This window comes from Brassica napus, chromosome C2, assembly GCF_020379485.1.
Source record: "Brassica napus cultivar Da-Ae chromosome C2, Da-Ae, whole genome shotgun sequence".
NCBI lineage: Eukaryota > Viridiplantae > Streptophyta > Magnoliopsida > Brassicales > Brassicaceae > Brassica > Brassica napus.
Genome location: NC_063445.1, coordinates 2651947 through 2664160, shown reverse-complemented (window position 1 = coordinate 2664160; position 12214 = coordinate 2651947). Strand labels below are relative to the sequence as shown.

General features: G+C 37.5%; 1 protein-coding gene across 3 annotated transcripts; it reads right to left on the bottom strand.

Annotated features, from left to right (window-relative positions):
• Positions 1-3569: 3569 nt before the first annotated feature.
• On the bottom strand, positions 3570-6425 carry LOC106384161 (protein IQ-DOMAIN 11). 3 transcript variants are annotated; one of them, XR_002658196.2, is made up of 7 exons: positions 6162-6394; positions 5759-5847; positions 5404-5682; positions 5080-5298; positions 4882-4976; positions 4440-4571; positions 3641-4364 (listed from the first exon to the last, which is right to left on the bottom strand). XR_002658196.2 is itself a non-coding variant. In XM_022701636.2 (5 exons), the coding sequence occupies exons 1-5, from the start codon at positions 5825-5827 to the stop codon at positions 3936-3938; spliced, it is 1128 nt and encodes a 375-aa protein (XP_022557357.1). In that variant the 5' UTR covers positions 5828-6425; the 3' UTR covers positions 3570-3935. The 3 variants fall into 3 exon arrangements, 1 of the variants encoding a protein (XP_022557357.1); XR_002658195.2 differs by having other exon boundaries at positions 3644-4364; positions 5759-6392; XM_022701636.2 differs by lacking the exon at positions 4882-4976 and having other exon boundaries at positions 3570-4364; positions 5759-6425.
• Between the last annotated feature and the right edge of the window lie 5789 nt (positions 6426-12214).

The window sequence follows — 12214 nt, the reverse complement described above, 5'->3', positions numbered from 1 at the left end:
CAGTCTTGCGAACCTACACATCGCATCTTATTATTCTCTCTTACCGTTTATTTTTTCTTCAATCTTTCACATTTTCTTCTGACAATAAACTTATAATTTAAGAGTTTAAAATTGAAAAAAAGTTTAAGAAATATATAGCAAAATAGAACACATCCAATGTTAGTACTCTTTTCTCTCATTCTCTTATGTTAGTGTCTTTTATTATTTGTAAGGTTGAAGTATCATTATTATTTTCCATATGTTTATTTTTTTTCTTTTAAAGCTACATATAGATAAAGATAAGGTAAATGAAAAAAATATAAGAGATTTATATGGTAAATGACTATCTTGATAATAAACTTTCATTATTATTTAAAATAAATTGAATAAACATTGACACCTAATATGTAAGATTAATGACAATATCGGACTATGAAATAGTTAAATTTGTTGCAATTTTATTCAACAAACTAAGACCAAATACATCACTGATTATATATAAAATGGATGAGATGAAATTGACTTTGAGATTAATCTTGTAGCTTTTGATATTTATAACTATATATATTGGAATTTGGTGCTTGTTTCACATGTTCATTATGCAAAAACTTGTTAGAAAATTGCGATAATGAGAGTGGTTTAAGCACTATTGAACATAGATTTTTTCATGCAACAACCACATGAGTTGTCCATTAAGCACATAGTGAATAATGTGATATTTGATGCAAACAAATGCATTAACAACATCAAAACACTCTCAGTTTAAATGTTAACATTAATTTTAAAATAATAACAGTTAAATTTCTTTAATTATTTACTAGAGATAATTTAATCAATACTAATTTGTAAAATATTTATCTAATATATGTAATATGTATTTTATTGTGTGTTTCTTAAATCAAACATTCGGATCGCGTAGATCGTTTGTTATACAAGAAACACACTTATTCTGCATGATACTTATTTCAAATTCAGCGTACTAAAACTGTATTTTACATTTGAAATTATTTATCTCGTACCATCAAAAGCCACAATTTGAAACTTTAACATATGACGTTTTTGTAAGGTTTGATGTATAGTTTCCATTAGCTTCGGCTTATAACCAAACTCATTTTCAAAGTTAGCAACCAATAAAAATAAAGGAAAAGATAAAGGTTTGATGAAGACTAAACAAATAACCAAACATGACTAGTGAATCATTATATATTTGAAGGTTAATATTGTTGCATAAACAATAAATCTACTAAATTTTATTCAATTTTATTCAATTTTGCAATAAGTATTATAGTTTAATATTTTTTTTTTCATTTTTACATTGGAATTTGTTGACTAATCTATTTTACATGTTTATTTATGCAGCAATTTATTGGGCAGTGGCAATGGTGATAGTGAGAGCGGTTCAAGCGTTATTGAACATTGGTGTCGTCATGCAACAGCAACTAGAGTTGTTTATACATCACATAATCAACCATGTCAAATTTGATGCAAATGAAAGCATCATTAACCTCAAAAACGCTCTTAGTTTCATGAAATCACCTGGTGTTTGAGTGGAAAGTCATTGCGGTAGTTATGATCGACAATTGGTATGGATAAAATGCACTCATCCACGTGTAAGTAAACTATATTCTTTATTTTTCTTAGCTATGTAATGATATTATATATATATAGCTAGTTTTGATTAAATATGATTTATGTTTTTAGTTGATCAATTATCATATGGTAGATGATTTACTCATTTGACCAACATTGATGAGATAATAGTTAGGAGACAACATGTTATTGGTCTCATACCAATCAATAACGACCTACATGACTATGATTATACTAGAAACATGAGTTAAATTTCAAGTTTGCTTTATTATTGATTCTTTTTGTTCAAGTTGAATCTAATACTATGTTTATTTTATAGAGGATTTATCAACATGATCTTACCACATTTCGTGTAACCTGGAAGTGCATAATGTTCTTATTATTGGATTTGGAGATTTCAAAGGAAAACTTTACTGGATATGCAGAATTTATGGGAAAAAGGATGGGAGATAAAGAATATGCGTAAGTGTATCGTTAGCCCAGACCTAGACGCTCAATCTCTTAGTTCACATAGATCATTATTCATAACAAAAGAGACTATCCGAGACCTGCAAGACCAAATGACGGAGCATGATGATTTAATTTAAACTTTTTGCGTGTATGAAAGCAATATTATGAAAAATGAGCATGTTGATTTAATTTAATGTTTTATATTGAGCCTATTATTTACGCTTACCATTATATAGGATCATTACACAGTTTTTCTAGAATTCGTGATCATGACATTTGTTTTTGTAACAGAAATAACTTGCTCTTTGTGCCTTCTCAGCAATATTGGGTGAATTGGTAATTAACTTTTACTTCTACTAGTACCAATATTTTTTTGTTCGAGATCGAGCATTTTACCCTTGCAATTGAGTGGTATGTGATTTATTCTAACCCAAATAAGTTGAAAGTGAACATCAACATAGTACTTTTTGATCGGATCCATAGAGAATAATTGCACATTGATTCTTATACTGATTAAAATTAAATAAAACTGTTTCTAGTGATGAAAACAATCTAAAATGACTTAAAACTTATGTTTAAAACATTGGACGAGTTCGGTGACGAGTTTGGTACCTGCATACAAGATCCAAAATCAATCTTAACAAAAAACATCATTGATGCTTTTCTTTTCTAAAATATTTTCTCAGTCTAAAACAGAAACTAAAAATTTACCACACTCGGGGCAAAGAAAGTATTTTTGTCTCTAAAAACAAGTCATGTTCCTCTACATTCTTCACTTTTCTTCGGTGCAAACCAGAACCTCAAGTTCAATGGACAATGACATACATTGATGTATCTAGTATATACATGTGTATATGTTAGTCATATATAGAGATGTTAATAATGGATAATTACCCGTAGGGTACACTAAACCCTATTAAAATTTTGAGCCCAAAACCTGAATTATTAATGTTCAAAACTTGCAGGTTTTATTTGGACAAGTCTTGGTTTGTAAATTACCCGTTTGGGTTTTACCCCATCGGGTTTTGTGTACGCTATGGGTTTTTTGGTATAAGTTTATAACTAAACTACGATGTTTTTAACATTGACTTTTACACTAATTGTTTTTTGTCTCTCTCCCGTGAGTCTGAAACAGCAACAAACCTGAGATCTAGAAATCAAATTATTCAAGAACACAAGTTGTTATCCTATCATTTCTTATCATTCATTATTGATGCAAAAACAAAGATATTAAAAAGCTCTACTCTTTGAGAGTGATTAAGGTTGAAGAAGAAGAGGATAGTGATCCAAACCTGTTCTCCACACCAATCCTGGTTTAGTTTATTCCTTTCTCTTTTTGCTATTTTAAGTTGATTCAACATTTGAGTTGTAATTTGTTATTGTTCATTAGTTTGCACATGCGGTTGAACATGGTTTAGTTGATAAAAAAATCAAATTGAATTTGTCATTGGTTCTTACCATATTATATAAAATGATTGGAAAACTGAATAAAGTAATAACCAAATCGAGTAAATAAAATAATGTCTACTTATTAATTTACATACATTATGCATATAGTATAAGTTTGCAAATTGAAAATTATGAATGTTGAAAATTTTATTTGTTACTATTTACAGAAAGTAAATTTGCAAATTGAAAATTAATCAAATTGTATACAAAACATGATTAAAATTAAATATTCAATACATATAAATTAATTTAACACTATAATAAAGCTTTAACTAAAAAGCTACAAAAATTTAAAATATAGAGAGGATTTTTCGCGGGTTACCCGTGGGTATCCTAAAGTTATAGAGTTTTTTGCGGGTTACCCTAATGATACCGGATTTTTTCGGGTTTTTTAGTTTAGGGTATTTTCTGGGCGGGTTTAATTCGGGTTCGGGCCGGGTCGGGTTTTTTTGCCCATGACAACATCCCTAGTCATATGTATAGGATGTTAATAACGTATGATTCATTACCGAACTCTTTAGGCACATCTTGTTCTTATACGGGGAGTAACTCTCTAACTGCGTGTCAAAACTTCTCGATCTTATCCTCGGGGAGCTCATGAGAGATCTTGACTTTGCCTTTGCTGACTCTGTTGCAACCATATAAGTTGGTGTAACGACAGCGACCGCACCACCAGGGTTCTGTTCCTTCTCTTCACTTATCGAAACTTGTCTTCTATGATTATTATTATTTTTAGTCAAAAATCTTCTTGGAGTTTTGTTCAGCATCTCATCCTTTGGTTTTGGTTTTGGTTTTAAAGACAAGTTGAGATCTTCAAGCTCCTTGCTCTTGGTTCTTTGTATACCTACCCATTCCTCCAACCAGCTACTCCGTCTCTGGTACGACTCTACGGATTTCTGATGAAACAGTTTTCAGGTCATTATGAAACTTGTGATGCAAGCAAAGAAAAGGTCAAGTACTGTATAGACTACCCGGTGGGTGACTGCATATTCTTTGATCCTTTCCCTTCTTAGCTCAGCTTCTTTCTTGCTCATGACCACGGCTTTGGCCTCTTCCTTTGTTAAAAGACTATCGTCCCATCTCTTGTGACCGTTTGTGTCCACCTGATAACATCATATCTCTTAACTACTAGTACACTACTGCACATTCTTAGTTATTTTTGCCTTAAAATTCTGTTTACTATAAATATTGTTTTACATTCCAATGCACATATTAAGTAATTTTTCCAATTTTTACCTTTATTTTTAATTCATTAATTAATAAAACCAACAAAAAAACTGTATTAAATAAGAGTAAAACCAAAAATGTAACAATATTTTTTTTGCTAACCGAGTATCCTGGCCCCACCGAAGTGGTCTAGACTAGAGACCGAAGTGAGCATGGACGCTGCCAGGACGTCACCATGTGGCTCACCGTGTAAGGGTCTTCGGTCTCAGGTGCTGCAGCCCACATGTAAATTCCGCAGTGACAAAGGCTCGAACCCAGGGGCGGGCACTCCACCTATACGACTGGACCAAAGCAACTTAGTTATGTAACAATATTTTAATTCGTAAAAAGCTTCGGCTACATTTAATACGAAACCGAGAGATAGAGTACTATTAGATTACTTACCTTGAGTATGTTGTCGCTGAACATCTTCTTGCAGTCTTCGTCATAATCTCTTTGATTACATCGGGGAAGTTGTGTTCGCTTACCGCAGACCTGCGACTGAATGTTCATAACAGATTGCAACCGTTTTAGTGTAGTCATTGCTTGGCGTCTCACGGAACGACCTCTAATGTATGCTTGGAGCTTCACTATTCCCTTCAACGCACGTAGTGCTTTCCTTGCCTGCAATGAAGTTTAGAAATGTTCACAGCCCACGCTAACATAAAATTTTCATGAAAAATGAGTCTTTTGTTTAGGAATCACATGAGAAAGGGTACAGGATCTTACAAGATAACCTCGGAAAGCTGTCTGAATCCGAGTAGAAGCAAGAACTTCTTCCTCTCCGTTTAGAAACATTTGATACTGGGCCACCAGATCACCAGTTACTATTTTTTCTATGGAATCTAACTGTCCACTACAGGATACTTGGCTGACTTCATCCACGTCTGACACACTTTCCTCCTTGTGTTCCTCGTGTCTTGTCCCGTTCTCTGGAGGTGCTGTAATGGAAGGTAATCTTTTATTAACCTTAAGCTTCCAAAATGTCCATCTTCTTCTCCTCTCTTTCTGCATAAAATACATAACCAATAATGAAACAAGAAACCTTGAGAATGAGATTTTTTTTTTTTTTTTGTTTATTTACCTTATCTGAGTGAGATTCTGAAATAAAAATCCTTTTCAATATAGTGAATAATCCCTTCTTCTTTCCCATTGTTGCACAACCATCACCTTCTGATATACAACTCTGAAAATTCACTCAACCAAAATCTGAATGGAAATATAAACTAACTATTCAAACAATGAGCATATCAAATCACTAGGGGGTACATATTGAGGTGCAAATCTCTCAGTACCATTGTCCTGAAAACTTCAGATTCGACTAATCATACTACATATCAGATACTACTAATAGTGTGATTCTAGGGAAAAAAATAAAAAGCCGCAAATCCTTCCTAAAAACTGATCAAGATCTCCCTAGAAAACTGGATTGAAGTCTTGTCTCCAAGATTTGAAACAAAATAGTTTAAGAAAGAAAAAAAATTTACTTGGTGTCAAAGGTTTCTCAAAAGCATTAGCTCAAATTGAATTTAAGGAGAAACAGATATTCGGACAGGAGGCATATTGTTGAACAGAGAAGAATAAGACTGTTTATAAAACGATGTATGTGAACAAACAAAAGAGAACGTTGTTGTCTTCTCCACAGTGCCGACAAGTTAACGTGACACTTGCAGAGACACACTTCATGTTGCACTCCCGAGAAATTATTGTTTTACCCCTCCCACGTCTCCTTTAATCTTTGTCTAAAATATGTTGTTAAAGATCTGCATCGCCATCGATTTGCCTTTAACATAGGGAGAATTGTCAAGTCTGACTCAAAACTTAGAGTCAAACCCAAAACAATACCCCAATTTGGGTCAAAGGCAAAAGTAACCTAAAAGGCTATTGAAATTACAACTATCCCATTGTGACCAAACAAAAAAACGGAATTTTTTTTACGTTTCTACCCCTCGCAAGTCGTCTGTTTAGACGACTTGAAAATAAGTCGTCCAGACGACTTAACTGAAAGTCGTCTGTTTAGACGACTTGAAAATAAGTCGTCCAGACGACTTAACTGAAAGTCGTCTGGACAGTTAGTCTTAAACATAATTTAAAAATTTTATAAAAAATATTTTGATAAGTGAAAAATGGGAATTATGTAATTAACATATGTCTTAGGAGGTATAAATTAAGATATAACAAATTTCAATTGTTTTCAGCATAGATGAGTGAAAGTAGTGAGTCATGATATTCTTTAGTTTATGTTTCATCAACATATGTTGTAGTATTGTATGTGTTCTTAGGGTTAGATTTTGGAAAGCATTAAAACCGTTTTTGAAAATTTTTAAAATTACTTATGCGTGTTCATTTCTGTGTATAGTAAACACTATTTAAGTATAATTTGATTTTATAACGTGGTTAGTTAGTTAATCTAGTCATTTTAGTTTAGGGGTTCATTTTAGGGTCTAGGACGACTTAATATTTTGTCGTCTGAAAACAGACGACTAAATATTAAGTCGTCTGTTGTACATTATCAGCCAGAATAAGTCGTCTAAACCGGACCAAACCTTAAAGTTTACCAATGTACTTTTAAAGCTAACCGGATTATTTACCCAATATATAAGGTGCTTTTTTTTTTGTTTCATTTTTCGCGAAATTCAGAAACCCTAACAGTTCTCTCTCAAAACCCTAACAGTTCTCTCTCAAAGGCGATTTCGAATTCCCACGATTTCCGAACAAACCATCGTTCTCAACGTCGGCTATCTATCTCACTTCATTCTCACCGTTGTCGCCGCAGCTTCTTCTAACCCTAGCGCCGCCGATTCCTCTAAACCCTAGCGCCGCCGATTCCTCTAAACCCTAGCGCCGCCGCTTCCACTATTTCCGAACAAACCGTCGCCCTCGCCACCGTGGTCACCAACGTTCTCACCGCCGCTTCCTCTAAACACTAGCGCCGCCGCTTCTTCTAAACCCTAGCGCCGCCGCTTCTTCTCTGTAAACCTTAGCGCCGTTTCTCTGTAAACCCTAACGCCGCTAAGTCATCAATCTCGAGGAAAAGATGAACATAAAACGTTGTCTCTATCAATTTACTCATTCTCACCGTTTCACGTTTATTTTTTCAGATCTATAACCGCAATGACGAGTACTCCAACTCCTTCTGCGACTGGAAGACTTGTAAGTAATTTAAGTCGTCCGGCTTTGTCTTCCAACTGGACGACTTAGTAGATGACTTAAATATAAGTCGTCCATTTGGAAGACTTTCCAGACGACTTAATTATAAGTCGTCTACTAAGTCGTCTGGACTTATATTGTTGTCTTTGATTATTTTGCAGACAAAAAGGATGGATATTCCAGAACTCCCCCGTAGGTTATACACATCAGGGGAAGAGCCAGAAGCCCACAATAGCATTTCGTATCATACGGATAACAGCAAGTTGCATACTGCTCTTAGGAAAGCTCTTACTGATGACGAATTTGAAGAGCTCAAGGAGTCGAGTTTGGGAGTTTTCATCAAGTTCAAGGAGCAGGGATTTGGTTGGGCTTCAAGGCTGGTTCACTACATGCTCAGTTTCAAGCTGGACATTAAGAAGAAGTATGAGATGTGGTCTCTCGTTGGTCCAGAACCTTTGAGGTTTTCACTGTTAGAGTTTGAAAACCTCACTGGTCTAAACTGCGAGTACATCGAGGACCTTGAGACACCAAAATGTGACGTTACCCCAGAGATGGTTTCTTTCTGGGGGATGCTGGGAGTTCATCTGGAAGCTGGGCCAACTACTGATCAGATAATAGCAGCACTGAAGAGATGCGGGGATTGGTCCAGGGAAGATCGCAAGCGGCTCGCGTACCTCTCCATCTTCACTGGATTCATTGAAGGGAGAAAGTTTTCAACCGCTACACGATCTACTCTGGCAAGGCTAGTGATGGATTTAGAACGGTTTGAGAATTATCCATGGGGGAGAGTCGCGTTTAAGGTGCTGATGGACTCTTTGTGGAACAAAGAAATTGCTGGCTGTTACACCGTGGATGGGTTTATACAAGTTCTTCAAGTCTGGACGTACACAGCTATGCCGGAATTGGGTGCTAGTATTGGTGGTCCCAGAGCAGACAGTCCGTCTCCACCGATACTGGCTTACGAGGGCAGCAGAGGCCGCAGATCAATGAAAGCTGCTATCTTGAGTCAGGTATTTACTTCAATCCAAAAGACTGCGCAGACGACTTATTATAAGTCGTCTGGAAGGTCGTCCAGCTTGACGACTTATCGGACGACTTATAATAAGTCGTCTGGAAAGTCTTCCCAGCTGGACGACTTATCGGACGACTTAATTAAGTCGTCTGGAAAGTCTTTCATATGGACGACTTATTAGACGACTTATAATAAGGCGTCTGGAAAGTCTTCCCAGCTGGACGACTTATCGGACGACTTAATTAAGTCGTCTGGAAAGTTTTCCATCTGGACGACTTATTAGACGACTTATTATAAGTCGTCTGGAAGGTCTTCCATCTGGACGACTTATTAGACGACTTATAATAAGGCGTCTGGAAAGTCTTCCCAGCTGGACGACTTATCGGACGACTTAATTAAGTCGTCTGGAAAGTCTTCCATCTGGACGACTTATTAGACGACTTATTATAAGTCGTCTGGAAGGTCTTCCAGCTGGACGACTTAGTAGACGACTTATAATTAAGTCGTCTATTTAGTATTTTTTTTCAAATATCTAACTCGATTCTTCTATTTACTGCAGACCCGCGTGATCAACTTTGTTGAGAAGGACATTAGTGAAATGTGGCCAAAATGGGACTCTGAGGTTGAGGACCTGCCCGCGGAGAACATCATTAAAGTCATGTATGAGCGGAGACCGTGGAAGTGGACCATGGATTGCTGGGAAGTCACTGGTACTAAGGTCAATACAAAACCTAAGGTTGTGACTCCATCGAAGAAGGCCAAAGAGATGGTTGTGTTGGAGGAGGAGGAGGAAGACAATCCAAGACCTCGGAAGAAAGCTCGTAAAGAGGCTCCTGAAGAGGCTAGAGAAGAGGCTAGAGAAGAGGCTAGAGGGGTGACCAGAGAGGAGTTGGAAATTATGTTCAAGGGCGTAGCTGAGGCTATGAAAAAAGGGTTTAATAAGTGCATGAGGGAGTTTAGGAAGTTGTCTGATAGATTGGAAGCTGTGGAGAAGAAGGTTGGTGTCACCAATCAGGCTACCCCTCCACCTCTAACCAATCAGGCTACCCCTCAAGATAAACAGCCTACCCCTCTTGCCAAAGAAACCGGGGGTAGAAACAAACAGGCTACCCCTCATGCCAATGAAACCGTGGTTAGTAACCAGCCTCCTCCTCATCAAACCAAACAGCAGCCTCCTCCTCCTCAAAAGAAACAGCAGCAGCCTCCTCCTCTTCAAAAGAAACAGCCTCCTCCTCAAAAGAAACAGCCTCCTCAAATCAAAGATGTTAGTATCAAATCCAGGGTTAACTAGTTGTCCAGACGACTGTAAAAGTTGTCTGGACGACTAGTTGACCCTGGACGACTTAAACGTAAGTTGTCTGGACGACTAGTTGACCACGGAAGACTTAATTTTAAGTCGTCCAGGGTCAACTAGTCGTCCAGACAACTTTTATTTAAGTCGTCCAGGGTCAACTAGTCGTCCAGACAACTTTTATTTAAGTCGTCCAGGGTTAACTTGTGTGCAACTTTTATTGCAGAGATGGTTGCCGGAGGATACAGCAACCGAGGCGAACTCGGTAAATAAAGCAGATGGTGTCACCTCCAAAGAGATTGTTGCTGTCACTTCCACCGATCACCAACCGAGCCTCGCTTCCACAGATCAACAACCGAGCCTCGCTTCCACCGAGCCAAGCGATCCAGTTTCACAACCGAGCCTGGTTGTATTGGACAAGCGTGCAAAGAGTAAACGAGCGAAGAAACCTGCTCCTACTGTGAGATCTCCTTATATGGCAGAGAAAAAAAAAGATAAAGTGGCAGCCTATAATCCATTTCCGCCAGTAAACAAAGAAAAGTTGAAGGAACTCGCTGATTGGTTGAAAACTGATCCGTAAGTGATTGCTTTACCCATAATAGCTTGATTTAGTCGTCCAAAACTGATTGCTTTTTTGTTTGCAGTCATTATTTAACTAAGATCGAGGACAAACCACGTACATCACCAACAAGGTGGTACCACTTCCTCCGGACAGCCAGAGGATGGCTGGAAGACTGCGTAAGTCTTCTGCACACGATTTAAGTCGTCTACAAAGTCGTCCAAGTAGACTACTTTCCAGACGACTTAAAGATAAATCGTCTGGAAAGTCGTCTACTTGGACGACCACGTAGACGACTTAAATATAAGTCGTCTTCGTCTGGTAACTTCTAACTTGTTATATTTAATATGCAGCATATAGATGCTTGGATTAATGTGCTAAGGCAGAGGTATCAGGAGAACCCACAAGCTTTCAGGAGCGAGCGAATGTGCTTCCTGGATCACAACTTTTCTCAGTCTTGGAGAGAGCAGTATCAGCTCTTCAAAACATCGGAACCTGATCACAAAGGTTTAGGAAGAGTTCTACCTGGTGGGGCGTCGTATTTTTATGACGGATCAATACCTTCATTTTGCCAATCAAACAAGAAGTGGGGGGAGGACATTGATGATATCTATGCGCCAGTGAACTTGGACGACAAGCATTGGGTTGCTATTTGGATATCGATCCCTAAGAGGCACATAGTCGTCTGGGACAGCATACCTTCATCTAGTGTACCAGACGCATGGGATGCGATAATGGAGCCTTTTCTCCAGATGGTCCCTTATCTGCTTGTTGAGTGCGCAGCCACCGACGAAATGCGGGTCAAATACGGGTTGGAGCCATACACATATGAGAGACCGCTGAAAGGTGTACCCACGGCCAACAATGGTGATTGTGGCGTGTACACTGTAAAGTACATTGAATGTCATGCGCTCGGGGGCTCCTTTGACCCTAAAGACTTTGCTAGGTGCAACGCGAAGAAAATGAGGGATAATATGGCGGTGGATATATGGAAGGAGCTTGTTGATCAGCATCTGAAAGAAAATGTGGATGGTGATAAGTTCGTGGGCATGTATGATTAGATTTGTATTTGAACATGATTTTTTAACATGATTTTTGTATTTGAACATGATTTTTTAACATGATTTTTGTATTTGAACATGATATAAGTTGTCTGGAAGAAATAAGTCGTCTGGAAGGTTTTCCAACTGGACGACTTACAAATAAGTCGTCTGGAAGGTTTTCCAACTGGACGACTTACAAATAAGTCGTCTAGAAGGTTTGGACGATTTATTATAAGTCGTCTGGAAGGTTTTCCAACTGGACGACTTACAAATAAGTCGTCTAGAAGGTTTGGACGACTTATTATAAGTCGTCTGGAAGGTTTTCCAACTGGACGACTTACAAATAAGTCGTCTAGAAGGTTTGGACGACTTATTATAAGTCGTCTGAAAGGTTTTCCAACTGGACGACTTACAAATAAGTCGTCTAGAAGGTTTGGACGACTTATTATAAGTCGTCTGGAAGGTTTTCCAACTGGACGACTTAC